At 43.6% G+C, this 25,965-nt stretch overlaps 1 protein-coding gene across 1 annotated transcript in view; it reads right to left on the reverse strand.

Annotated features, from left to right (window-relative positions):
- Nucleotides 1–25,965, reverse strand: part of RAPGEF5 (Rap guanine nucleotide exchange factor 5) — a 358,807-nt gene that overhangs the window by 211,841 nt on the left and 121,001 nt on the right. The window contains exon 5 of the mRNA XM_040433729.1: nt 12,707–12,875. Coding sequence (XP_040289663.1) covers nt 12,707–12,875 — 169 coding nt within the window. The remainder of the gene's footprint in view (nt 1–12,706; nt 12,876–25,965) is intronic.

A 25,965-nucleotide genomic window follows, 5' to 3' on the forward strand; every position in this document is an offset into this window, starting at 1 on the left:
CCGCCTGATCATCCTAGCGAACCATCACCGACCTGCGTCCCTTCAAGAGCCCTGTCAATGGCGCGGCCACTGTGGCAAAGTGGAAAAAAACCTCATGAAATAGCCCACCATTCCTAGGAACGACTTTACTTGCCAAGAAGTGACAGGTCGGGGCCAATTCCAAATTGCCTCTAATTTGTTTACTTGAGGTTTGATAACTCTGTGCCCAATGACATACCCTAGGTATTTTTGGGTTAGCGGTTAGCCCAGCATTTCTAAGGGAGTCCACTACAGCATGTACTTTGGGTAGTGACTTTCCCAGTCAGTACTGTGGATGACGATATCGTCCAGGTATGCCAAAGCATACCGACAATGTGGACGAAGTACCAACAGGACAAAGTACAATGTCCTATAGTCTTTGAAAGGTGACGGGGGCGCCATGCAGACCAAAGGGTAACACCTTGTACTGATATAGCCCCTCCGGTGTGATGAAGGCAGTTTTCTATTTAGCAGTCTCTGTTAAGGGCACCTGCCAATACCCTTTCGTAAGGTCCAAAACTGAGAACTACCGAGCTTGTCCTACCTTTCCATTAGCTCATCGACTCAGGTGTATGGGATATGCATCGAACTTAGAGATCTCGTTTAATTTTCGGAAATCGTTACAAAACTGAAGTGTCCCGTCCGGCTTGAGTATTAACACTATCGGACTAGCCCACTCACTTTTAGACTCCTCAATGAAGTCTAGCCTCAGCATCATCTGCACTTCCTCCGAAATGGCTTGTCACCGAGCCTCAGGTACCCGGTATGGTTTTAGGCGGACTTTCGACTGAGGCTCAGTGACAATGTCATGCCGAATTGTGGAAGTGCGTCCAGGGAGGTCCGAGAACACATCCGTGTCCGGGCTAATAAACTCCCTGGCCTCCTGAGCCTGTTTAGAGGAGAGGCTGTCAGCAATTTTTACTGTGGCAGCCGCTTCCCTTGCTTCAGACAGAGGGGCCAAAACCTCTTCACCTAGAAAACCTGGCCGCAGGCTGTCTTCAGTACAGGTTTCCCTATCTTTCCACGGTTTGAGTAAATTCACATGGTGCACCTGCTCTGGCTTTCGCCTCCCTGGCTGGTGTACCTTTTAGTTTACCTCTCCAAGTACCTCGTAGGGCCCCTGCCACCTAGCCATGAACTTACTGTCCACGGTCGGCACCAGGACCAAAACCCGATCACCCGGGTTAAAGATCTGGAGCCTAGCCTGCCGATTATAGATCCGACTCTGGGCTCGCTGAGCTGCCTCCATATGCTCCCTGACAAGAAGCAAAACGATCTCTATCCGCTTTTGCATTTTGGTAACGTACTCCAGGACACTTTTATGCGGAGTGGGTTGCTGTTCCCATGCCTCTTTGGCTACGTCCAACAAACCACGAGGATGTCTGCCATATAGCAATTAGAAGGGCGAGAACCCAGTAGAGTCTTGGGGCACCTTTCACACAGTGAACATGAGATAGGGCATAAGAAGGTCCCAGTCCTTCCCATCTTTAGACACCACCATTTTTAACATGGTTTTTAATGTTTTATTAAACAGTTCAACCAGACCGTCCGTTTGCGGATGGTAAACAGACGTCCGTAACTGTTTGATATGCAGCAACTTACATAGCTGCCTCATGACCTTGAACATAAAAGCGGTCACCTGGTCAGTCAGAACCTCTTTAGGTAGCCCCACTCGGGAAAACATCTCCAATAGCTCCTTATCTATCAGTTTAGCCGATGTATGTCACAGTGACACCGCCCACGGGTACCGAGTGGCGTAATCTAGGATGACCAGGATGTGCTGGTGTCCTCTAGCGAACTTCGGCACCTGGGCCTAAGAGGTCCATCGTGATTCGCTCAAACTGTACCTAGATGATCGGGAGAGGTACCAAGGGACTGCGGAAAAGGTGCTGGGGGCTAGTTGCCTGGCAGGTCGGGCAAGACTTACAGAATTCGTCCACCTCTCTAAACACACTGGGGTGTTTTCTGCATTCCCAGATGCCCCCCAAGAACATGTTGGTGGGCTAACTCTAACACGAGTTTGCGATAAGCCTGGGGCACCACCAACTGTTCAATATGTTCACTCGCAGTTGGTTTACCTGATACAACATATCCTGATGAACCACAAAACAGGGAAACGGTAACTCAGCCCCCAGTTGTTGTGGTTCACCATCTACTATTAATACATTTCCCCAAGCTCGGGATAGGGTTGGGTCTCGGTGTTGTGCAGTACCAAAATTATCCCAAGGAGACATTGAGGTCTGCTAGCTCAGGCCCCGGCGGCAAGTCCTCTACATCTCCCACCATTACATTCAGTGGGGTTGTCTCGCCCCTCTTCCACCAAAGTGGCGGTCACCCCTACCATTGGCCCTTCGGCCTCGGGTTCCCAGGGTTCTGGCCTCCCCCTGGAGCAAGGCCACTCTGCTGGGGTTACCCCTGTCTCATGGGTATCAGTCACTCTCGTAGCCGACAACAGTGCCAGGAAGCCCGGGAAGGCTCTCTCTAGTATAAGTTCGTAGTGTTAATTTGTGGCAACTGCCACTTCGTGAGTCCACCTGCCGGCCCCTGTGGTTAGAGACAACAGGGCGGTGGGATAGTCTTTTAAGTCTCCATGGATGCATATGACCCCAACTTTCCGGCCAGTATACTCCGTGGACCGTACCAGGGGAGCCCTTACTAGGAACACCAGACTCCCCGAGTCCAGTAGAGCCTCCGCTGGAGTGTCTCCCACTTCCACCTGGCACAAGTGGTTTAGAGTTTCTGGGGTACCTGCTGCACACAGCTTCCTGGCATATAACGACTGACGGTAGCCATAGTTAGTATCCATGGGTTCCACCTAATGTGGACAGTCATCTCTTATATGGCCAGGCTCCTGACACTACCAGCAGACTATCGGAGCCAGGTCCGTAGGGGGTACATCCCGGGTGGGATTGATTGGTACAAGTCGCCAGGACTGGGATGGAGATTTACGGGGTTTAACTGCCCCCTCCCAAAAGAACCCCCTGTAACTTTCTTAGTACACTGGTAGCGCTCCACCAGATCCACCATTTCCAGGGCATTACCAGGAAACACATGGCCGATCCAGTGCTGGAGAGGGGGTGGCAGAGCCCTCCAGAACATATCAGCCAATAGTCTTATCCAGCATAGCCGTGGGACTCAGCACATCAGGCTGTAGCCACTTTTGCAAGAGGTGGAGTAGGTCATAATACTGGGGTCTTGCAGGCTCAGCCGGCTTAAACCGCCAATGATGTACCCGCTGGGCCCAGACCAAGATATTCACCCCCAGTCGGCTGCTTGATCATCCGGCAAGTCGCAATACACCCGCTGGGAATCGGATGCCAGGAATGGAGAGACGACCTCAGCCCACTGGTCACGGGGTAGCTTCTCCCTGATGGCCACTTTCTCGTACATCACCAGGTAGGTTTCGATTTCGTCTGTGGGGGTCATCTTAGGAATCGCAGCAAGGAATGCTTTCTGGGCATTGTGGACACTCAGGGTTGCTTCTGCTGTCTGCAAAGCCATCACGTGTTGTAGCAGCAACTGGTTTGTCTCCTGCTGCTGCTTATTAGCCTCGCTTTGATGCAGGTTTGTCTCTCGCTGCTGCAGATTAGCAGATAAGGGCCTTCACAACAGCCTTCATTTTGTCGTGGGGCACTGGTTGCAATACAGCTGGCTTAATGTACGACATACAACCGTGCCTGGAAAAATGCAGAACCCAAAAATATCGGCGATCACGCCAACCTCACTGCTCTTGTCCGCATCCTCCACCAATTGTGGGGACTCGCTCTGGTAGTCAGGACAAGCAGACGCAGTATAGAGGCAAAGACCAGTTTATAACTCAAAAACGTCAGTGTTTATTCACACTTGTTGCAAGTACACAGTACAACAGTTCATTTGCAGTATTGGTGTTAGTTCAGACCCAGATAGCTCAAAAACAAAACTGTCACCTTTTGTCCTGGGTCTTAATACACACCCGACCGGCATACCTCAGAACAGAGCACTCCTCCCGGATTCAGGCCTCCAGCCTGGCACAAGGCTCAGATCCCGGTACAGAGATTGCCAAAGCTCCAATGTCAGAGAGAGATAATTCCCCACACCTGACACTGCTGGTTGTTTTTTATAGACCTGACAAAACCTGGCCTGGAACATGGGGAGTAGTCACCCACCCAGCACTTTGACTACTCCCAGTAAGAGCTGTCCCGAATCAGCTATTTACAGCCATACTAAATAGCAAAGTGTCAAACAGCAACTGCTGCTGACATGAAAACTGGCTCTTACTCCACCGAGGCCAGGAACTCCGGTGACCCAAAACTATCATCCACGATGATTCCTTGTACCTTCTTACTATATATACAGTGGATATAAAAAGTCTACACACCCCTGTTAAAATGTCAGGTTTCTGTGATGAGACAATGAGACAAAGATAAATCCTTTCAGAACTTTTTCCACCTTTAATGTGACCTATAAACTGTACAACTCTATTGAAAAAGAAACTGAAATCTTTTAGGTAGAGGAAAGAAAAAATATAAAAATAAAATTATATGGTTGCATAAGTGTGCACACCCTTAGGGTCCATTTACACGTCCGTAATTTGGGTCCGCATTCGTTCCGCAATTTGCGGACCCATTCACTTTCAATGGGGCTGGAACGGATGCAAATCCATATTTCCTGGATCCGCATCCGCATTTTCGGGATCCGCATCCGTTTTTTCGGGATCCGTTTTTTTGGGATCCGCAATTTCGTTCCTGGAAAAAATAGAACATGTCCAGGAATTTTCTATTATAGTGTCTGTGATGTGCGGATCCGCAAATTGCGGATCGCACATTGCAGGTGTCCGTGTTTTGCGGATCCGCAAAACACTTACGGACGTGTGAATGGACCCTTAAACTAATACTTTGTTGAAGCACCTTTTGATTTTATTACAGCACTCAGTCTTTTTAGGTATCAGTCTATCAGCATGGCACATTTTGACTTGGCAAGATTTGCCCACTCTTCTTTGCAAAAACACTCCAAATCTGTCAGATTGCGAGGGCATCTCCTGTGCACAGCCCTCTTCAGATCACCCCACAGATTTTCAATCGGATTCAGGTCTGGGCTCTGGCTGGACCATTCCAAAACGTTAATCTTCTATTGGTGGAATCATTCCTTTGTTGATTTGGATGTATGCTTTGGGTCGTTGTCATGCTGAAAGAGTTCCTCTTCATGTTCAGCTTTCTAGCAGAAGCCTGAAGGTTTTGTGCCAATATTGACTGGTATTTGGAACTGTTCATAATTCCCTCTAGCTTAACTAAGGCCCCAGTTCCAGCTGAAGAAAAACAGCCCTAAAGCATGATGCTGCCACCACCATGCTTTACTGTGGGTATGGTGTTCTTTTGGTGATGTGCAGTGTTGTTTTTGCGCCAAACATATCTTTTGGAATCATGGCCAAAAAGTTCAACCTTGGTTTCATCAGACCATAACACCTTTTGCCACATGCTTTTGGGAGACTTCAGATGTGTTTTTGCAAAATGTAGCCTGGCTTGGATGTTTTTCTTCGTAAGAAAAGGCTTTCGTCTTGCCACTCTACCCCATAGCCCAGACATGAAGAATACAGGAGATTGTTTTCACATGTACCACACAGCCAGTACTTACAAGATATTCCTGAAGCTCCTTTAATGTTGCTGTAGGCCTCTTGGTAGCCTCCCAGACCAGTTTTCTTCTCGTCTTTTCATCAATTTTGGAGGGACGTCCAGTTCTTGGTAATGTCACTCTTGTGCCATATTTTCTCCACTTGATGATGACTGTCTTCACTGTGTTCCATGGTATATCTAATGCCTTGGAAATTCTCTTGTACCCTTCTCCTGACTGATACCTTTTAACAATGAGATCCCTCTGATGCTTTGGAAGCTCTCTCTGGACCATGGCTTTTGCTGTGGGATTTCATGAAAGACCAACTAAAGCAGCTGAACTTTATTTGGGGTTAATCAGAGGCACTGTAAATGATGGCAGGTGTATGCTGACTCCTATTTAACATGATTTTCAATGTGATTGCTTAAATCTGAACACAGCTACATCCTCAGTTATATGAGGGTGTGCACACTTATGAAACCACATTATTTTAGTTGTTTTTTTTTACTTCCCTCCACCTAAAAGATTTCAGTTTGTTTTTCAATTGAGTGGTACAATTTATAGATCACATTAAAGGTGGAAAAAGTTCTAAAATGATTTATCTTTGTCTCATTTTTTTACAGCACAGAAACCTGATATATATATATATAAATAAAGTTGATATCTTAATTGCCTTTAAAAAATAAACTCACACAATCCCTTTTACTAACCATACACCTGGTCTATGTCCTGACATCACTATGAGCAACACAAAGGGGGAATGTAAGCAAATTAATCAGGCAGATAATTCTATGTAGCTTCAAGTAGATGCATACAGTATGATATATGCATTGCAAACAAGCACCTGTCACTTGTGTACATACCATATGGCTATGTTATGTTTGGAGACAAACACGAGACATATATTACTGGAAAGTGGAGAGGTGAGTACAGGTTGAAGGTGTAGACCTGTCATTCAGGAAATATGGGCTTTTGATGCTGCCATTTAGGCAACATAGCTTTGTATTTAGGTGATTTTCTTTTGCATTAGATACCCAAATTGCTATGTATACGTAATGAGGCTTTCATCAGACAGAAAGCTAACAGCTTGCTCTTTACAGAGACATCTCATTTCGTTTTCAATGCGCCATCTCTACATGAGGCAAATAACATCCAGACAGTCACTTTAATGCACTCATGTCTGTGACGTTAATGTGATCTACTGCAGGCACTTTACTGCTGCTATATCCGGGCTTGGTTTACATGCCTTTATATTTGAAGATTCATTTGTCTTTAGAGCTGAATTTATTACGGTGATGCTCTAAAAGGGAGTCGATTGTGCAGTGATGAAAACCTCTTACTTCAAGCTAATTCATTTCCTCCAGCAGTTCACACCAAATAAAAAGAACGTTTCATTGCTCACTGATCAAAAGTTTAAGACCACTTGAAAAATGGCAAAAAATCATATTTTACATTGTTGGATCTTAACAAGGTTCCAAGTAGAGCTTCAACATGCAACAAGAAGAAATGAGAGTGAGACTAAACATTTTTTAGGACCACATGCCTTTAACCCCTTCAGGACCGGGCTCATTTTCACCTTAAGGACCAGGCCATTTTTTGGAAATCTGACCAGTGTCACTTTAAGTGCTAATAACTTTAAAACGCTTTGACTTATCCAGGCCATTCTGAGATTGTTTTTTCGTCACATATTGTACTTCATGACACTGGCAAAATGAAGTCAAAAAAATTTTTTTTTTTGCACAAAAAAATACCTAATTTACCAAAAATTTGGAAAAATTTGCAAATTTCAAAGTTTCAGTTTCTCTACTTCTGTAATACATAGTAATACCCCAAAAAATTGTGATGACTTTACATTCCCCATATGTCTACTTCATGCTTGAATTATTTTGGGAATGATATTTTATTTTTTGGGGATGTTATAAGGCTTAGAAGTTTAGAAGCAAATCTTGAAATTTTTCCGAAATTTACAAAAACTCAATTTTTAGGGACCAGTTCAGGTCTGAAGTCACTTTGCGAGGCTTACATAATAGAAACCACCCAAAAATGACCCCATCTAAGAAACTACACCCCTCAAGGTATTCAAAACTGATTTTGCATACATTGTTAACCCTTTAGGTGTTGCACAAGAGTTATTGGCAAATGGGGAGGAAATTTGAGAATTTCATTTTTTTGTCTAATTTTTCATTTTAACCCATTTTTTCCACTAACAAAGCAAGGGTTAACAGCCAAACAAGACTATCTTTATTGCCCTGACTCTGCCGTTTACAGAAACACCCAATATGTGGTCGTAAACTACTGTACGGCCACACAGCGGGGCGTAGAGTGAAAGGTGCGCCGTTTGGTTTTTGGAAGGCTGATTTTTATGGACTGGTTTATTTACACCATGTCCCATTTGAAGCCCCCTGATGCACCCCTAGACTAGAAACTCCCTAAAAGTGACCCCATCTAAAAAACTACACCCCTCAAGGTATTCAAAACTGATTTTACATAAGTCATTAACCCTTTAGGTGTTGCACAAGAGTTATTGGCAAATGGAGATGAAATTTGAGAATTTCATTTTTTTGCCTAATTTTCAATTTTAACCCATTTTTTCCACTAACAAAGCAAGGGTTAACAGCCAAACAAGACTGTATCTTTATTGCCCTGACTCTGATGTTCACAGAAACACCCCATATGTGGCCGTAAACTACTGTATGGCCACACAGCGGGGCGTAGAGTGAAAGGTGCGCCGTTTGGTTTCTGGAGGGCTAATTTTGCTGGACTGTTTTTTTTACACCATGTCCCATTTGAAGCCCCCCTGATGCACCCCTAGACTAGAAACTCCATAAAAGTGACCCCATCTAAGAAACTACACCCCTCAAGGTATTCAAAACTGATTTTACAAACTTTGTTAACCCTTTAGGTGTTGCACAAGATTTAATGGAAAATAGAGACACAATTTCAAAATTTCACATTTTTGGCAGATTTTCCATTTTAATATTTTTTTTCCAGTTACAAAGCAAGGGTTAACAGTCAAACAAAACTCATTATTTATGGCCCTGATTCTGTAGTTTACAGAAGCACCCCATATGTGGTCGTAAATCGCTGTACGGGCACATGGCAGGGCGCAGAAGGAAAGGAATGCCATACGGTTTTTGGAAGGCAGATTTTGCTGGACTGTTTTTTTTGACACCATGTCCCATTTGAAGCCCCCCTGATGCACCCCTAGAGTAGAAACTCCATAAAAGTGACCCCATCTAAGAAACTACACCCCTCAAGGTATTCAAAACTGATTTTACAAACGTTGTTAACCCTTTAGGTGTTCCACAAGAATAAATGGAAAATAGAGATTAAATTTCAAAATTTCACTTTTTCGGCAGATTTTCCATCTTAATATTTTTTCTCCAGTAACAAAGCAAGGGTTAACAGCCAAACAAAACTCTTTATTTATGGCCCTGATTCTGTAGTTTACAGAAACACCCCATATGTGGTCGTAAACTGCTGTACGGGCACACGGCAGGGCGCAGAAGTAAAGGAATGCCATATGGTTTCTGGAAGGCAGATTTTGCTGGATTGTTTTTAGACACCATGTCCCATTTAAAGCCCCCTGATGCACCCCTAGGTTAGAAACTCCAAAAAGTGGCCCCATTTTGGAAACTACGGGATAAGGTGGCAGTTTTGTTGGTACTATTTTAGGGTACATATGATTTTTGGTTGCTCTATATTACACTTTTTTGTGAGGCAAAGTAACAAAAAATAGAAATTCAGAAATTTCATCTCCATTTGCCATTAACTCTTGTGGAACACTTAAAGGGTTAACAAAGTTTGTAAAATCAGTTTTGAATACCTTGAGGGGTGTAGTTTCCAAAATGGGGTCATTTTTTGGAGTTTATACTCTAGGGGTGCATCGGGGGGGCTTCAAATGGGACATGGTGTCAAAAAACCAGTCCAGCAAAAACTGCCTTCCAAAAACCATATGGCGCTCCTTTCCTTCTGCGCCCTGCCGTGTGGCCATACAGCAGTTTACGACCACATATGGGGCATTTCTATAAACTAAAGAATCAGGGCAATAAATATTGAGTTTTGTTTGGCTGTTAACCCTTGCTTTGTTATGGGAAAAAATGAATTAAAATGGAAAATTTGCCAAAAAATAGCTGTTTTGGCACAGTTTTTATTTTTTATTATTTACAACGTTCATCTGACAGGTTAGATCATGTGCTATTTTTATAGAGCAGGTTCTTACGGACGTGACGATACCTAATATGTATACTTTTTTATTTATTTAGGTTTTACACAATAATATCATTTTTGACACAAAAAAAAAACATGTTTTAGTGTCTCCATAGTCTGAGAGCCATAGTTTTTTCAGTTTTTTGGCGGTTGTCTCAGGTTGGGTATCATTTTTTCGGGATGAGATGACGGTTAGATTGGTACTATTTTGGGGTGCAAATGACTTTTTGATCGCTTGCTATTACACTTTTTGTGATGTAAGGTAACAAAAAAAATTGCTTTTTTGACACCGTTTTTATTTAATTCTTTTTACAGTGTTCACCTGAGGGGTTAGGTCATGTGGTATTTTTATAGATCAGGTTCTTACGGACATGGCAATACCTAATATGTCTACCTTTTTATAATTTATCAGGGTTTTACACAATAATATCATTTTTGAAACAAAAAAAATCATGTTTTAGTATCTCCATAGTCTGAGACCCATAGTTTTTTTTATTTTTTGGGCCATTGTCTCATGTAAGGGCTCATTTTTTGCGGGATGAGGTGACGGTTTGATTGGTACTTTTTTGGCGTACATGCGACTTTTTTGATCACTTTTATTACCTTTTTTGGGAAGTAAGGTGGGCAAAATTTCAATTTCCTCATAGTTTTTATTTTTTTATTTTTATGGCGTTCACCGTGCGGGGAAAGTAACATGACCGTTTTATAGATCAGGTCGTTACGGACGCGGCGATACCTAATATGTGTAGTGTATTTTTTTTTTTTTATTCAGTGATAAATGTGTTTTTTTGAAACTTTACTTTTTTCACTTTAACTTTTTTTTTGACCCAGACCCACTTGGTTCTTGAAGATCCAGTGGGTCTGATGTCTGTATAATACAGTACAATATATATTGTACTGCACTGTATTTTACTTACACTGAACAGATCTATGCCTTTTAGCATAGATCTGTTCAGCACCATGGACAGCAGGACGCCTGAGAGGCGTCCTGTTGCCATGGGAACCTTCCCCGTCTGCTCAGTACTGGTCAGAACTGCGCAGATGGGGAAGGGTAAGCACAGGGCTGAGGGGGGCTCTCTGGGGGCTCTCTCCCTCTCCCATCGGGGGGCTGCAAAGGCACAGCAGCCCCCCGATGGGAGAGGGAGGGAGCTCCCTGCGCTGTTAACCTTTTCCATACAGCGGTCCGTACGGACCGCTGTATGGAAAGGGTTAAACGGCTGACATCGCATCGCAGATGTCAGCCGTTTATACCAGGGTGCCAGCAATGTGCTGGCACCCTGGTATACCCACTAGACACCAACGATCATTGAAGGGGAGGCGGGCGGGGGATCGCGATCCCGCCTGCCGCACCGCCCGCCTCCCGCACCTTACCGCACCGCCTGCGACACCCCCCCTGCACCACCCGCCCACATAACATCATTCAGGGGTGCAGGGGGGTGAAAATTTGTTATTTTAGACATACTAAAGTTTCTGATCCCCGATCAGAAACCGCAGAAAGCGCTACAAACCGCAGGTCTGAATTGACCTGCGGTTTGCAGCGATCGCCGACATGGGGGGGTCACAGGACCCCCCTCGGCATTGACCCAAGGTGCCCGGCTGTGTGTGACAGCCGGGATCTCAGCGCTGTCACCATGTCTGCAGACATGGTGACAGTTTATGACATGTATACTCATCATGGCGCGCTAAGTAGCAGTGCGCCATGACGAGTATACTCGTCATAGATCGAGACGATTTTCACACTATCTCCTTCTCTGATCGCTTCCCTGACAGGAATTGGGGCGATCAGAGAAGGAGAAGCACATAGTCCCTCCCTAACCCCCCCTTACCTGCCCCGATGCGCTGCGATTGGTCCCTCTGCAGTAATGGACCAATCACAGCGATCGTGGGCGGGTCAGAGCTACAATACAGCTCCTGCCGGCTTCTCTGGTTGCCTAGCAACCCCAGCACGCCGGCTTCACTGAAGCTTCAGCGCTTCGCTCCCTGCACTGACAGTGAAAGCCGATCACGTACATGCACGTGGGGATGCGGTGAGGCACCACATTCCCCCACGTACATGTACGTGATGTTGCATGAAGGGGTTAAAAGGCCAAATCTGTGCAAAGATGTGGATTCATTGTCATTTTCTGTCAGGTAGTCACACGTTGTGATGGCAAAGGCAAAAAAACGCTTCCTTTTTGAACGTGGTCGGGTTGTTGAACTGCATAAGCAGGGTCTCTCACAGCGCGCCATCGCTGCTGAGCTGGGACGCAGTAAGACATTTGGAATTTCTTAAATGATCCTGAGGGTTATGGAACAAAAAAGTCAAGTGGAAGACCCCAAAAAATTTCACCAGCACTGAGCCGGAGGATCCAATTGGCTGTCCGTCAAGACACTGGACGATCCTCGACCCAAATATATGCAGATAAGAATGGCGGAAAATCCACAAATCCAGGTGTGCAAACCTTGCAGTTTCATACCTAGAAAGACTAGAGGTTGTAATTGCTGTCAAAGGTGCTTGAACCAAGTCCCAAGTAAAGGGTATGAATACTTATGTCAGTGCAATACTTTAGCTTTTCCTTTTAAATAAATTAGCAAAGATTTCTAAAATTATGTTTTCACTTTGTCATTATGGGATATTTAGTATAGAATGATGGGGAAAACTTGGACTTTGTTTTATTTTAGCACAAGACAGGAGCATAAAAAAAATGTGAAAAAAGTGAAAAAATGTCTAAAGACTTTCCTAATGCATTGTATATTAGGACACAATGATTTTTGAGTCTCATATGTTATATCATGATGAAAACACATAAAATATGGATGTTCCATACTGCATTAATAGATAGTACTCTAAGCCAGTTTTTGACTAGTCAGCTTCAACATTTGGCAGAACTGATGTACGGTACACAAAACTTACACATCACAGATATTCGAGGTCAATGGAGCAAGTGGTGCAAGCTGTTTTAGGAGTTGAACTCCCATCTGCCAGCCTTTGTCTCTTCCAAATTCACAGACAGCATCAGCACACTCATCTGCGGAAAACTGGTAGAACACAAAGCCATCCTGGAAGCAATGCTGCTTGTCCACTGTTAGAAAGAAGACATAAAGAAGTGGAAATTTATTGTCAAATAAAAATGAATATGCTCATGCCTAATTAAAATTACAGGATTCTCACATCATGCCCATTTTTCTTGGCTCCCCAGTCATTTTAGATTGTGGTCAAAGGGCTCTACTCCCCATATCATGACAATGACCCTCTATACACAGCTCTGCCCTTGCCCATAATCATGTGAGAAGAAAGGTCACTGCCTCCATCAGAATCAGCGCACACTAGTTCTGCTGCTATAAAAATTGCCATGGTCTGGCAGATTGTTCGTCTTTGGTCACAAACATGGGTATGAAGACAAGCAGGATATTAAACATGAAGGGGCTCTCCTGGGAACATTGCTTCTCAGCAGTTGGCAGACAATGAGGTTTGTGGTAAACCCTCCCTGTGTGGTAGCAATCTGGTGCTTTTTAAGAAATGCTTCCATGATTATCTCAAGCTCACAATGGATCTAATAACTTGAAACCTTTACAGTATTAAAAAAGAGAAAGCTTAAAAAAATTTGATTAAATTTCAATTTGTAGAACAAAACCCCTCAAAGAGTATTACAAATAAGAATCCATACAGGAAGAATTAGGCCAGTGTTTCCCAACCAGTGTGCCTCCAGCTGTTGCAAAACTACACCTCCCAGCATGCCCGCACAGCCAAATGCAGTCCGGGCATGCTGGGAGTTGTAGTTTTGCAACAGCTGGAGGCACGCTGGTTGGGAAACACTGAATTAGGCAATTACATCTGAAACTATTTACTACAGATGACTTATACATGGATACAGAAAGCTAATTCCTCTAGAATTCAGGCGCTCATGCTACTGCTACTATGATGGGTGAAAAGGTGTTTCTGCTCCAGAACTGGCCTTGTGAACATATCAAAAACTCTAGGTAGGAGTTGGGTACACAGGTGAAAAAAATGATGATGCCTTTATTCAACCATCCGGTGCCCTGGCATATTTATTATTATTAGTGGCACTGTTTTCAATCCCACTTATACTTCGAGTTTACTATACCTGTTCTTTAACCTTTTCAATCCCGGGCCAGTTTTTGCAAATCTGACATGGGTCATTTTATGTGGTAATAACTTTAAAACGCATTTACTTATCCATGCCATTCTGAGATTGTTTTTTCCGTCACATATTGTAAAATTGAGTCAAAAAATTTCATTTTGAATTTGCAAATTTCCATTTCTCTACTTTTATAATAGATAGTAATAACTCAAAAAATAGTTACTTTACATTCCCCATATGTCTACTTCATGTTTAGATCATTTTGTGAATGCCATTTTATTTTTTGGGGATGTTAGAAGGCTTAGAATCTTGAAATTTTTCAGAAAATTTCCAAAACCCACTTTTTAACCACTTCAGCCCCCTTAGCTTAAACACCCTTAATGACCAGGCCACTTTTTACACTTCTGCACTACACTACTTTTGCTGTTTATTGCTCGGTCATGCAACTTACCACCCAAATGAATTTTACCTCCTTTTCTTCTCACTAATAGAGCTTTCATTTGGTGGTATTTCATTGCTGCTGACATTTTTACTTTTTTTTGTTATTAATCGAAATTTAACGATTTTTTTGCAAAAAAATGACATTTTTCACTTTCAGTTGTAAAATGTTGTAAAAAAAACGACATCCATATATACATTTTTCTCTAAATTTATTGTTCTACATGTCTTTGAAAAAAAAAAAAAATGTTTGGGTAAAAAAAAAAAAAAATGGTTTGGGTAAAAGTTATAGCGTTTACAAACTATGGTACAAAAATGTGAATTTCCGCATTTTGAAGCAGCTCTGACTTTATGAGCACCTGTCATGTTTCCTGAGGTTCTACAATGCCCAGACAGTACAAACACCCCACAAATGACCCCATTTCGGAAAGTATACACCCTAAGGTATTCGCTGATGGGCATAGTGAGTTCATAGAACCTTTTATTTTTTGTCATAAGTTAGCAGAAAATGATGATTTTTTTTTTTTCTTACAAAGTCTCATATTCCACTAACTTGTGACAAAAAATAAAAATTTCCATGAACTCACTATGCCCATCAGCGAATACCTTGGGGTGTCTTCTTTCCAAAATGGGGTCACTTGTGGGGTAGTTATACTGCCCTAGCATTTTAGGGGCCCGAATGCGTGAGAAGTAATTTGAAATCAAAATCTGTAAAAAATGGCCTGTGAAATCCGAAAGGTGCTCTTTGGAATGTGGGCCCCTTTGCCCACCTAGGCTGCAAAAAAGTGTCACACATGTGGTATCGCCGGACTCAGGAGAAGTTGGGCAATGTGTTTTGGGGTGTCTTTTTACATATACTCATGCTGGGTGAGAGAAATATCTCGGCAAAAGACAACTTTTCCCATTTTTTATACAAAGTTGGCATTTGACCAAGATATTTATCTCACCCAGCATGGGTATATGTAAAATGACACCCCAAAACACATTGCCCAACTTCTCCTGAGTACGGCGAAACCAGATGTGGTACACTTTTTTGCAGCCTAGATGCGCAAAAGGGGCCCACATTCCTTTTATGAGGGCATTTTTAGACATTTGGATCCCAGACTTCTTCTCACGCTTTAGGGCCCCTAAAATGCCAGGGCAGTATAAATACCCCACATGTGACCCCATTTTGGAAAGAAGACACCCCAAGGTATTCAAGGAGGGGCATGGCGAGTTCATAGAAATTTTTTTTTTTTTGGCACAAGTTAGCGGAAATTGATTTTTTTTTGTTTTTTCTCACAAAGTCTCCCTTTCCGCTAACTTGGGACAAAAATTTCAATCTTTCATGGACTCAATATGCCCCTCACGGAATACCTTGGGGTGTCTTCTTTCCGAAATGGGGTCACAAGTGGGGTATTTATACTGCCCTGGCATTTTAGGGGCCCTAAAGCGTGAGAAGACGGCTGGAATATTAATGTCAATTTTTTTTTTACGCATTTGGATTCCGTGAGGGGTATGGGGAGTTCATGTGAGATTTTATTTTTTGACACAAGTTAGTGGAATATGAGACTTTGCAAGAAAAAAAAGAAATAAAAAATTTCCGCTAACTTGGCCCAAAAAAAATTCTGAATGGAGCCTTACAGGGGGGTGATCAATGACAGGGGGGTGATCAGGGAGTCTATATGGGGTGATCACCCCCCTGTCATTGATCACCCCCCTATAAGGCTCCATTCAGATGTCCGTATGTGTTTTGCGGATCCGATCCATGTATCCGTGGATCCGTAAAAAAAATACGGACGTCTGAATGGAGCCTTACAGGGGGGTGATCAATGACAGGGGGGTGATCAATGACAGGGGGGTGATCAGGGAGTCTATATGGGGTGATCACGCCCCTGTCATTGATCACCCCCCTATAAGGCTCCATTCAGATGTCCGTATGTGTTTTGCGGATCCGATCCATGTATTCGTGGATCCTTAAAAAAATACGGACGTCTGAATGGAGCCTTACAGGGGGGTGATCAATGACAGAGGAGTGATCAGGGAGTCTATATGGGGTGATCACCCCCCTGTAAGGCTCCATTCAGACGTCCGTATGTGTTTTGCGGATCCGATCCATGTATCCGTGGATCCGTAAAAAACATACGGACGTCTGAATGGAGCCTTACAGGGGGGTGATCAATGACAGGGGGGTGATCAGGGAGTCTATATGGGGTGATCACCCCCCTGTCATTGATCACCCCCCTATAAGGCTCCATTCAGATGTCCGTATGTGTTTTGCGGATCCAATCCATGTACCCATGGATCCGTAAAAAAATACAGACGTCTGAATGGAGCCTTACAAGGGGGTGATCAATGACAGGGGGGTGATCAATGACAGGGGGGTGATCAGGGAGACTATATGGGGTGATCAGGGGTTAATAAGGGGTTAATAAGTGACAGGGGGGGTGTAGTGTAGTGGTGTTTGGTGCTACTTATTACTAAGCTGCCTGTGTCCTCTGGTGGTCGATCCAAACAAAAGGTACCACCAGAGGACCAGGTAGCAGGTATATTAGACGCTGTTATCAAAACAGCGTCTAACATACCTGTTAGGGGTTAAAAAAATCGCATCTCCAGCCTGCCAGCGAACGATTGCCGTTGGCAGGCTGGAGATCCACTCGCTTACCTTCCGATCCTGCGAGATGACGCGTATATGCATGACTCTGCGCAGGGCTGCTGCCTCCGGAACGCGATCCTGCATTAGGCGGTCTGGAGGCGGTTAAGGACCAGTTCAGGTCTGAAGTCACTTTGTGAGGCTTACATAATAGAAACCACCCAAAAATGACCGTATTTTAGAAACTACATCCCTCACGGTATTCAAAACTGATTTTACCATTTCGTGTTCCACAAGAAATTAAAATTGAGATGAAATTTCAGAATTTCACTTTTTTGGCAGATTTTTCATTTTAATCCATTCTTTTCCGCTAACAAAGCAAGGTTTAACAAAACAAAACAATATTTATTGCCCTGATTCTGTAGTTTACAGAAACACCCCATATGTGGTCAAACTGCTGTACGGGCACACGGCAGGGCGCAGAAGGAAAGGAACGCCATATGGTTTTAGGAAGGCAGATTTCACTGGTATCATTTTAAGCTGCCATGAGTAGTAGTAGTTTTTACCCCTAGAGTAGAAACTCCAAAAAAAATCACCCCATTTTGGAAACTACAGGATAAGGTGGCAGTTTTGTTGGTACTATATTAGGGTACATATGATTTTTGGTTGCTTTATATTACACTTTTTGTGAGGCAAGGTAACAAAAAATTGCTGTTTTGGCACAATTTTTATCTTTTGTTATTTACAGTGTTCATCTGACAGGTTAGATCACATGGTATTTTTATAGAGCAGGTTTTTATGGATGAGACAATACCAAATATGACTACTTTTTGGGGGTATTTGTTTCAGTTTTACATAATTTTTTTAAAAATGTATTATTTTTTAGTGTCTTCATATTCTGAAAGCCATATTTTTTTTTAATTTTTATCTTATGTAGGGGCTCATTTTTTCCAGTATGAGATGACTGATTGGTACTATTTTAGGGCGCATATGACTTTTTGATTGCTTGGCATTACACTTTTTGTTTTGTAAGGTGACAAAAAATAGCTTTTTTGACACACTTTTAATTTTTTTATTTTTACCATGTTCACCTGAAGGGTTAGGTCATGTGATATTTTTATACAGCAGGTTCTTACAGACGCGGCGATACCCAATATGTCAACTTTTTTTATTTTTTGTACATTTAACACAACAAAAGCAGTTTGATACAAAAAAAAATATTTTAGTGTCTCCATAGTGTGAGAGCCATAGTTTTATTATTTTTTGGGCGATTGTCTTAGGTAGGGGCTCATTTTTTGAGGAATGAGGTGACAGATTGGTACTATTTTGGGGGGCATGCGCCTTTTTGATTGCTTGGTGTTGCACTTTTAGTAATGTAAGATGACCAAAAAAGTTTTTTTTAGCACAGTTTTTATTTTATTTTTTTGATGGTGTTCACCTGAGGAGTTAGGTCAGGTGATATTTTTATAGCGCCGGTCGATACGGACTTGGCGATACCTAATATGCCTATTCCCTATTTATGTTTAAACTGTTTTTATTTAAAAATGTATGTATATGTAACATGCTTACATAGAATCTGTTTGATATATATGCAATTCATATGTATAATAACAAAGACATAATTTCCACAAGAATTCTTCTGTAGTGCAATAAATTCTGTATTGCGTGGTGTGTGGCCTCTGTTTCTTTCTTCACTATTCAGATACTGAGACTCAAAAGAAAATGAACTACTAAGTTGTCAAGATAAGGGTGAATATTTAAGGAGTTGAGAAGAAGAAAAAGGATAGAAAGATGAAAAAATGGAGTGAGAGGATAAAAGAGGAGGGTGGGGAAGGTGAATGGGGGAGAAAGGGAAAAAAAAAAGGGGGGGGGGGGGAGATGAAGGAAGTAAAAGGCAGCAAGATTAGCTACTCATGCTGTGAGCACTGCTAAAAGATCTGAGAAGTCCTGAAAGTCAATCCATTGTGACCATATCTTGTGATATTTGGTTGATTGGCCAGAAACCTCTGCGGAGATTTCCTCCATTCTAGCGATATGCAAGATTTCATGGTACCATTCTCGGATATTAGGCACATGTGTAGTGCGCCAATGCCTGGGTATCACAGATCTGGCTTCAGAAATACAGAATCTTAGAATGTTTTTTTTCTGAGATACAATGGAGCCAGGTAGGATGGAGAGGAGCGCTATCTGAGGGGTGTTTTCAATAGATTTCTTTGTAATCTGCTTGTATATTTCGAAGACTTTGTACCAAAATTGTTGAACCTTGCTACATTTCCACCAGACATGAAGCATAGTTCCCTTTTCTAATCCGCACCACCAACATATTCCCTATTTCTAAAAATTTTTAAAAATTACTTTATTTTGGGAAAAGGACGCTTTTTTTTTTACTTGAAACTTTTCATTTTTTTGTAAAACTATTTTTTTAACACTTTATTTTTTGTCCCACTCTGGGACTTCAACTTTTGGGGGACTGATCCCCTTTACAATGCATCACAATACTTCTGTATTGTGATGCATTGGCTGTAAGTGTATTACAGATTGTAATACACTTACAGCCTGCTTGCCTGTGAGATCCAGGGGGCTGGATCTCACAGGCTTACAGAAAGGCAGCCACGATGCCTAAGGAAGGCATCGGGCTGCCTTCCCTGCCATTGGGTCTCTATCACAGCAGTGTGTGGACCCGATGGAAGCTCTCTCCCTCCACACATCGCATGTGCCGCGGTCAGCGCTGACAGCGGCATATCAAGGGTTAATGCGCCGGCATCTGTGTTTTCACCGATGCATACAGCAGGGGTCCGGCTATCAGTGACTGCCTGACCCCTGCAGCTGATCGGGAGGGCGCAGCTCCTGCACCCGCCCGATCAGCCTGCCGTAACAGTGCGGCGCTGGGCGGCAAGTCACGTCCCACTGCGCCGTACTAATACGGTGCTGGTCGGGAAGGGGTTAAGAAGTGCAATCATACCCATCAACTCATACAGAATTATTGTTAACAAGACAAAAATTTTGGACTGTATACAGATGTAACATTGACTCTTATAACTCTGATAACACACCACAGTGTTATATTGGGCCATCTTTTGACAAAAGCCATTGAAATACATTGATAGAGTTAGCTAACCTTTTTGTGTCATTTTTCATTTAAAGCGCTTCTGTCAGCCCACTAAACCGTTTTTTTTTTTTTGTTTAATAATAACCCCTACACTGCGATTTATCCATACATAAGTAAAATAATAATTTTGGTTCAGTAGAATTTGCTAAAACCCTATTTTTATAATATGTAAATTACCTTGCTACCAGCAAGTAGGGCGGCTACTTGCTGGTAGCAGCCGCATCCTCCGATGGTAATGACGCCCCCTCTGCTTGTTGATTGACAGGGCCAGCGGACGGGATCTTTCTCCGCTGGCCCTGCCTGTTTTCATTCAATATCTGGCGCCTGCGCCGCGGCCGTACCTATCTTCAATCGGCGCAGGCGCACTGAGAGGCGGCCACTCACTCGGCCGCTTCATCCTCAATGCGCCTGCGCCGGGTGTAGATGTGATGTCATCGGCGCAGGCGCATTGAGGATGAAGCGGCCAAGTGAGTGGCCGCATCTCAGTGCGCCTGCGCCGATTGAAGATAATATCTGGCGCCTGCGCCGCGGCCGTACCTGAATGAAAACAGGCAGGGCCAGCGGAGAAAGATCCCGTCCGCTGGCCCTGTCAATCAACAAGCGGAGGGGGCGTCATTACGATGGGAGGATGCGGCTGCTACCAGCAAGTAGCCGCCCTACTTGCTGGTAGCAAGGTAATTTACATATTATAAAAATAGGGTTTTAGCAAATTCTACGGAACCAAAATTATTATTTTACTTATGTATGGATAAATCGCAGTGTAGGGGTTATTATTAAGCAAAAAAAAAAAACTGTTAAGTGGGCTGACAGAAGCCCTTTAACCACCTCAGCCCCCAGTGCTTAAACACCCTGAAAGACCAGACCACTTTTTACACTTCTGACCTACACTACTTTCACCGTTTATTGCTCGGTCATGCAACTTACCACCCAAATGAATTTTACCTCCTTTTCTTCTCACTAATAGAGCTTTCATTTGGTGGTATTTCATTGCTGCTGACATTTTTACTTTTTTTGTTATTAATCGAAATTTAACGATTTTTTTGCAAAAACATGACTTTTTTCACTTTCAGTTGTAAAATTTTGCAAAAAAAACGAGATCCATATAGAAATTTTGCTCTAAATTTATAGTTCTACATGTCTTTGATAAAAAAAAAATGTTTGGGTAAAAAAAAAATGGTTTGGGTAAAAGTTATAGCGTTTACAAACTATGGTACAAAAATGTGAATTTCCGCTTTTTGAAGCAGCTCTGACTTTCTGAGCACCTGTCATGTTTCCTGAGGTTCTACAATGGCCAGACAGTACAAACACCCCACAAATGACCCCATTTCGGAAAGTACACACCCTAAGGTATTCGCTGATGGGCATAGTGAGTTCATAGAACTTTTTATTTTTTGTCACAAGTTAGCGGAAAATGATGATTTTTTTTTTTTTTCTTACAAAGTCTCATATTCCACTAACTTGTGACAAAAAATAAAAACTTCTATGAACTCACTATGCCCATCACGAAATACCTTGGGGTCTCTTCTTTCCAAAATGGGGTCACTTGTGGGGTAGTTATACTGCCCTGGCATTCTAGGGGCCCAAATGTGTGGTAAGGAGTTTGAAATCAAATTCTGTAAAAAATGACCTGTGAAATCCGAAAGGTGCTCTTTGGAATATGGGCCCCTTTGCCCACCTAGGCTGCAAAAAAGTGTCACACATCTGGTATCTCCGTACTCAGGAGAAGGTGGGGAATGTGTTTTGGGGTGTCTTTTTACATATACCCATGCTGGGTGAGATAAATATCTTGGTCAAATGCCAACTTTGTATAATAAAATGGGAAAAGTTGTCTTTTGCCAAGATATTTCTCTCACCCAGCATGGGTATATGTAAAATGACACCCCAAAACACATTCCCCACCTTCTCCTGAGTACGGCAATACCAGATGTGTGACACTTTTTTTGCAGCCTAGGTGGGCAAAGGGGCCCATATTCCAAAGAGCACCTTTCGGATTTCACAGGTCATTTTTTACAGAATTTGATTTCAAACTCCTTACCACACATTTGGGCCCCTAGAATGCCAGGGCAGTATAACTACCCCACAAGTGACCCCATTTTGGAAAGAAGAGACCCCAAGGTATTCGCTGATGGGCATAGTGAGTTCATGGAAGTTTTTATTTTTTGTCACAAGTTAGTGGAATATGAGACTTTGTATGAAAAAAAAAAAAAAAAAAAAAATCAGCATTTTCCACTAACTTGTGACAAAAAATAAAAAATTCTAGGAACTCGCCATGCCCCTCACGGAATACCTTGGGGTGTCTTCTTTCCAAAATGGGGTCACTTGTGGGGTAGTTATACTGCCCTGGCATTTTCCAGGGGCCCTAATGTGTGGTAAGTAGGTAAATGACCTGTGAAATCCTAAAGGTGCTCTTTGGAATGTGGGCCCCTTTGCCCATCTAGGCTGCAAAAAAGTGTCACACATGTGGTATCGCCGTATTCAGGAGAAGTTGGGGAATGTGTTTTGGGGTGTCATTTTACATATACCCTTGCTGGGTGAGAGAAATATCTTGGCAAAAGACAACTTTTCCCATTTTTTTATACAAAGTTGGCATTTGACCAAGATATTTCTCTCACCCAGCATGGGTATATGTAAAATGACACCCCAAAACACATTCCCCACCTTCTCCTGAGTACGGCGATACCAGATGTGTGACACTTTTTTGCAGCCTAGATGCGCAAAGGGGCCCAAATTCCTTTTAGGACGGCATTTTTAGACATTTGGATACCAGACTTCTTCTCACGCTTTGGGGCCCCTAGAATGCCAGGGCAGTATAAATACCCCACATGTGGCCCCATTTTGGAAAGAAGACACCCCAAGGTATTCAATGAGGGGCATGGCGAGTTCATAGAATTTTTTTTTTTTTGGCACAAGTTAGCGGAAATTGATATTTTTAATTTTTTTCTCACAAAGTCTCCCGTTCCGCTAACTTGGGACAAAAATTTCAATCTTTCATGGACTCAATATGCCCCTCACGGAATACCTGGGGGTGTCTTCTTTCCGAAATGGGGTCACATGTGGGGTATTTATACTGCCCTGGCATTCTAGGGGCCCTAAAGCGTGAGAAGAAGTCTGGAATATAAATGTCTAAAAAATTTTACGCATTTGGTTTCCGTGAGGGGTATGGTGAGTTCATGTGAGATTTTATTTTTTGACACAAGTTAGTGGAATATGAGACTTTGTAAGAAAAAAAATAAAAAAATTCCGCTAACTTGGGCCAAAAAAATGTCTGAATGGAGCCTTACAGAGGGGTGATCAATGACAGGGGGGGGGGGTGATCAATGACAGGGGGGTGATCAATGACAAGGGGGTGATCAATGACAGGGGGGTGATCAGGGAGTCTATATGGGGTGATCACCACAGTCATTGATCACGCCCCTGTAAGGCTTCATTCAGACGTCCGTATGCGTTTTGCGGATCCGATCCATCTATCAGTGCATCAGTAAAAATCATGCGGCCATCTGAATGGAGCTTTACAGGGGGGTAATCAATGACAGGGGGGTGATCAGGGAGTCTATATGGGGTGATCACCACAGTCAATGATCACGCCCCTGTAAGGCTTCATTCAGACGTCCGGATGCGTTTTGCGGATCCGATCCATCTATCAGTGGATCCGTAAAAATCATGCGGACGTCTGAATGGAGCTTTACAGGGGGGTAATCAATGACAGGGGGGTGATCAGGGAGTCTATATGGGGTGATCACCACAGTCATTGATCACGCCCCTGTAAGGCTTCATTCAGACGTCCGGATGCGTTTTGCGGATCCGATCCATCTATCAGTGCATCCGTAAAAATCATGCGGACATCTGAATGGAGCTTTACAGGGGGTTGATCAATGACAGGGGGGTGATCACCACAGTCATTGATCATGCCCCTGTAAGGCTTCATTCAGACATCCGGATGCGTTTTGCGGATCGGATCCATCTATCAGTGCATCCGTAAAAATCATGCGGACATCTGAATGGCGCTTTACAGGGGGGTGATCAGGGAGTCTATATGGGGTGATCACCACAGTCATTGATCATGCCCCTGTAAGGCTTCATTCAGACGTCCGGATGCGTTTTGCAGATCGGATCCATCTATCAGTGCATCCGTAAAAATCATGCGGACATCTGAATGGAGCTTTACAGGGGGGTAATCAATGACAGGGGGGTGATCACCACAGTCATTGATCATGCCCCTGTAAGGCTTCATTCAGACGTCCGGATGCGTTTTGCGGATCGGATCCATCTATCAGTGCATCCGTAAAAATCATGTGGACATCTGAATGGAGCTTTACAGGGGGGTGATCAGGGAGTCTATATGGGGTGATCACCACAGTCATTGATCATGCCCTTGTAAGGCTTCATTCAGACGTCCGGATGCGTTTTGCGGATCCGATCCATCTATCAGTGGATCCGTAAAAATCATGCGGACGTCTGAATGGAGCTTTACAGGGGGGTAATCAATGACAGGGGGGTAATCAATGACAGGGGGGTGATCAGGGAGTCTATATGGGGTGATCACCACAGTCATTGATCATGCCCCTGTAAGGCTTCATTCAGACGTCCGGATGCGTTTTGCGGATCCGATCCATCTATCAGTGGATCCGTAAAAATCATGCGGACATCTGAATGGAGCTTTACAGGGGGGTGATCAATGACAGGGGGGTGATCAGGGAGTCTATATGGGGTGATCAGGGGTGATCAGGGGCTAATAAGGGGTTAATAAGTGACGGGGGGGGGGGTGTAGTGTAGTGTAGTGGTGCTTGGTGCTACTTTACTGCGCTACCTGTGTCCTCTGGTGGTCGATCCAAACAAAGGGGACCACCAGAGGACCAGGTAGCAGGTATATTAGACGCTGTTATCAAAACAGCGTCTAATATACCTGTTAGGGGTTAAAAAAAACACATCTCCAGCCTGCCAGCGAACGATCGCCGCTGGCAGGCTGGAGATCAACTCTCTTACCTTCCGTTCCTGTGAGCGCGCGCGCCTGTGTGCGCGCGTTCACAGGAAATCTCGGCCATCGCGAGATGACGCGTATATGCGTGACTGTGCGCAGCGCTGCCACCTCCGGAACGCGATCCTGCGTTAGGCGGTCCGGAGGTGGTTAAAGCGGTTATCCCATGACTAATGTAAATAATTTTTTTTTTTTTTTACTAATTATAGTACATGACAACCTCTTTCTAACAAAGATAGAACCAGCCCTGTACCTCACATGGATCCAGAGATCTCCACATTCATTGCTCTGCTAGATTTATATCAAGCTGACAGCTCAAAGGGGAGTGCCTTTTCTGTTGCAGCTAATGGGGCGTGTCCATGCTCTCCCTATCACAGCTTAGAAGGCGTGTCCATGCTCTCCCTATCACAGCTCAGGAGGCGTGTCCATGCTCTCCTTATCACAGCTCAGGAGGCAGTTAAAGGATGAAACTGAGCATGTGCGCCCTTCTCAGTGAGGTAAAAAAAATAAGAAAAAAAACAAACAAACAAACAGCAGCTTGCGTTATACCAGCGGTTCTCAACCTAGGGGTCGCGACCCCTTTGGGGGTCGATCGGCCCTTTCCGGGGGGTCGCCCGCACAACGGCAGCGGCCCCTTATCTCGCGCACAGGAAGTGATGTCCTATCACTGCCTGTGCTTGAAGGAGCCTGACGTCTGGAAGGAGACTGACGCCTGTCTGCTGAGGTCCGAGTTTTTTCGTTAATGACACCGCCGCTGAGCACCACTGCCACCAATGATTTAATTGAGCCTGGCTGAGCCTGGCTAATTTTATTTTAATTATTTGGCTGAGCAAGGCTTAATTTATTTGGGGGGACATGAAGCACCGCTGATTTATTTATTTGGGGGACCCTGAGCACTTCTGATTTATTTATTTGGGGGTACCCTGAGCACCGCTGATTTATTTATTTGGGGGAGACCTGAAGCCCCGCTGATTTA

Source organism: Bufo bufo, chromosome 5, assembly GCF_905171765.1.
Source record: "Bufo bufo chromosome 5, aBufBuf1.1, whole genome shotgun sequence".
NCBI classification, from domain to species: Eukaryota; Metazoa; Chordata; class Amphibia; order Anura; family Bufonidae; genus Bufo; species Bufo bufo.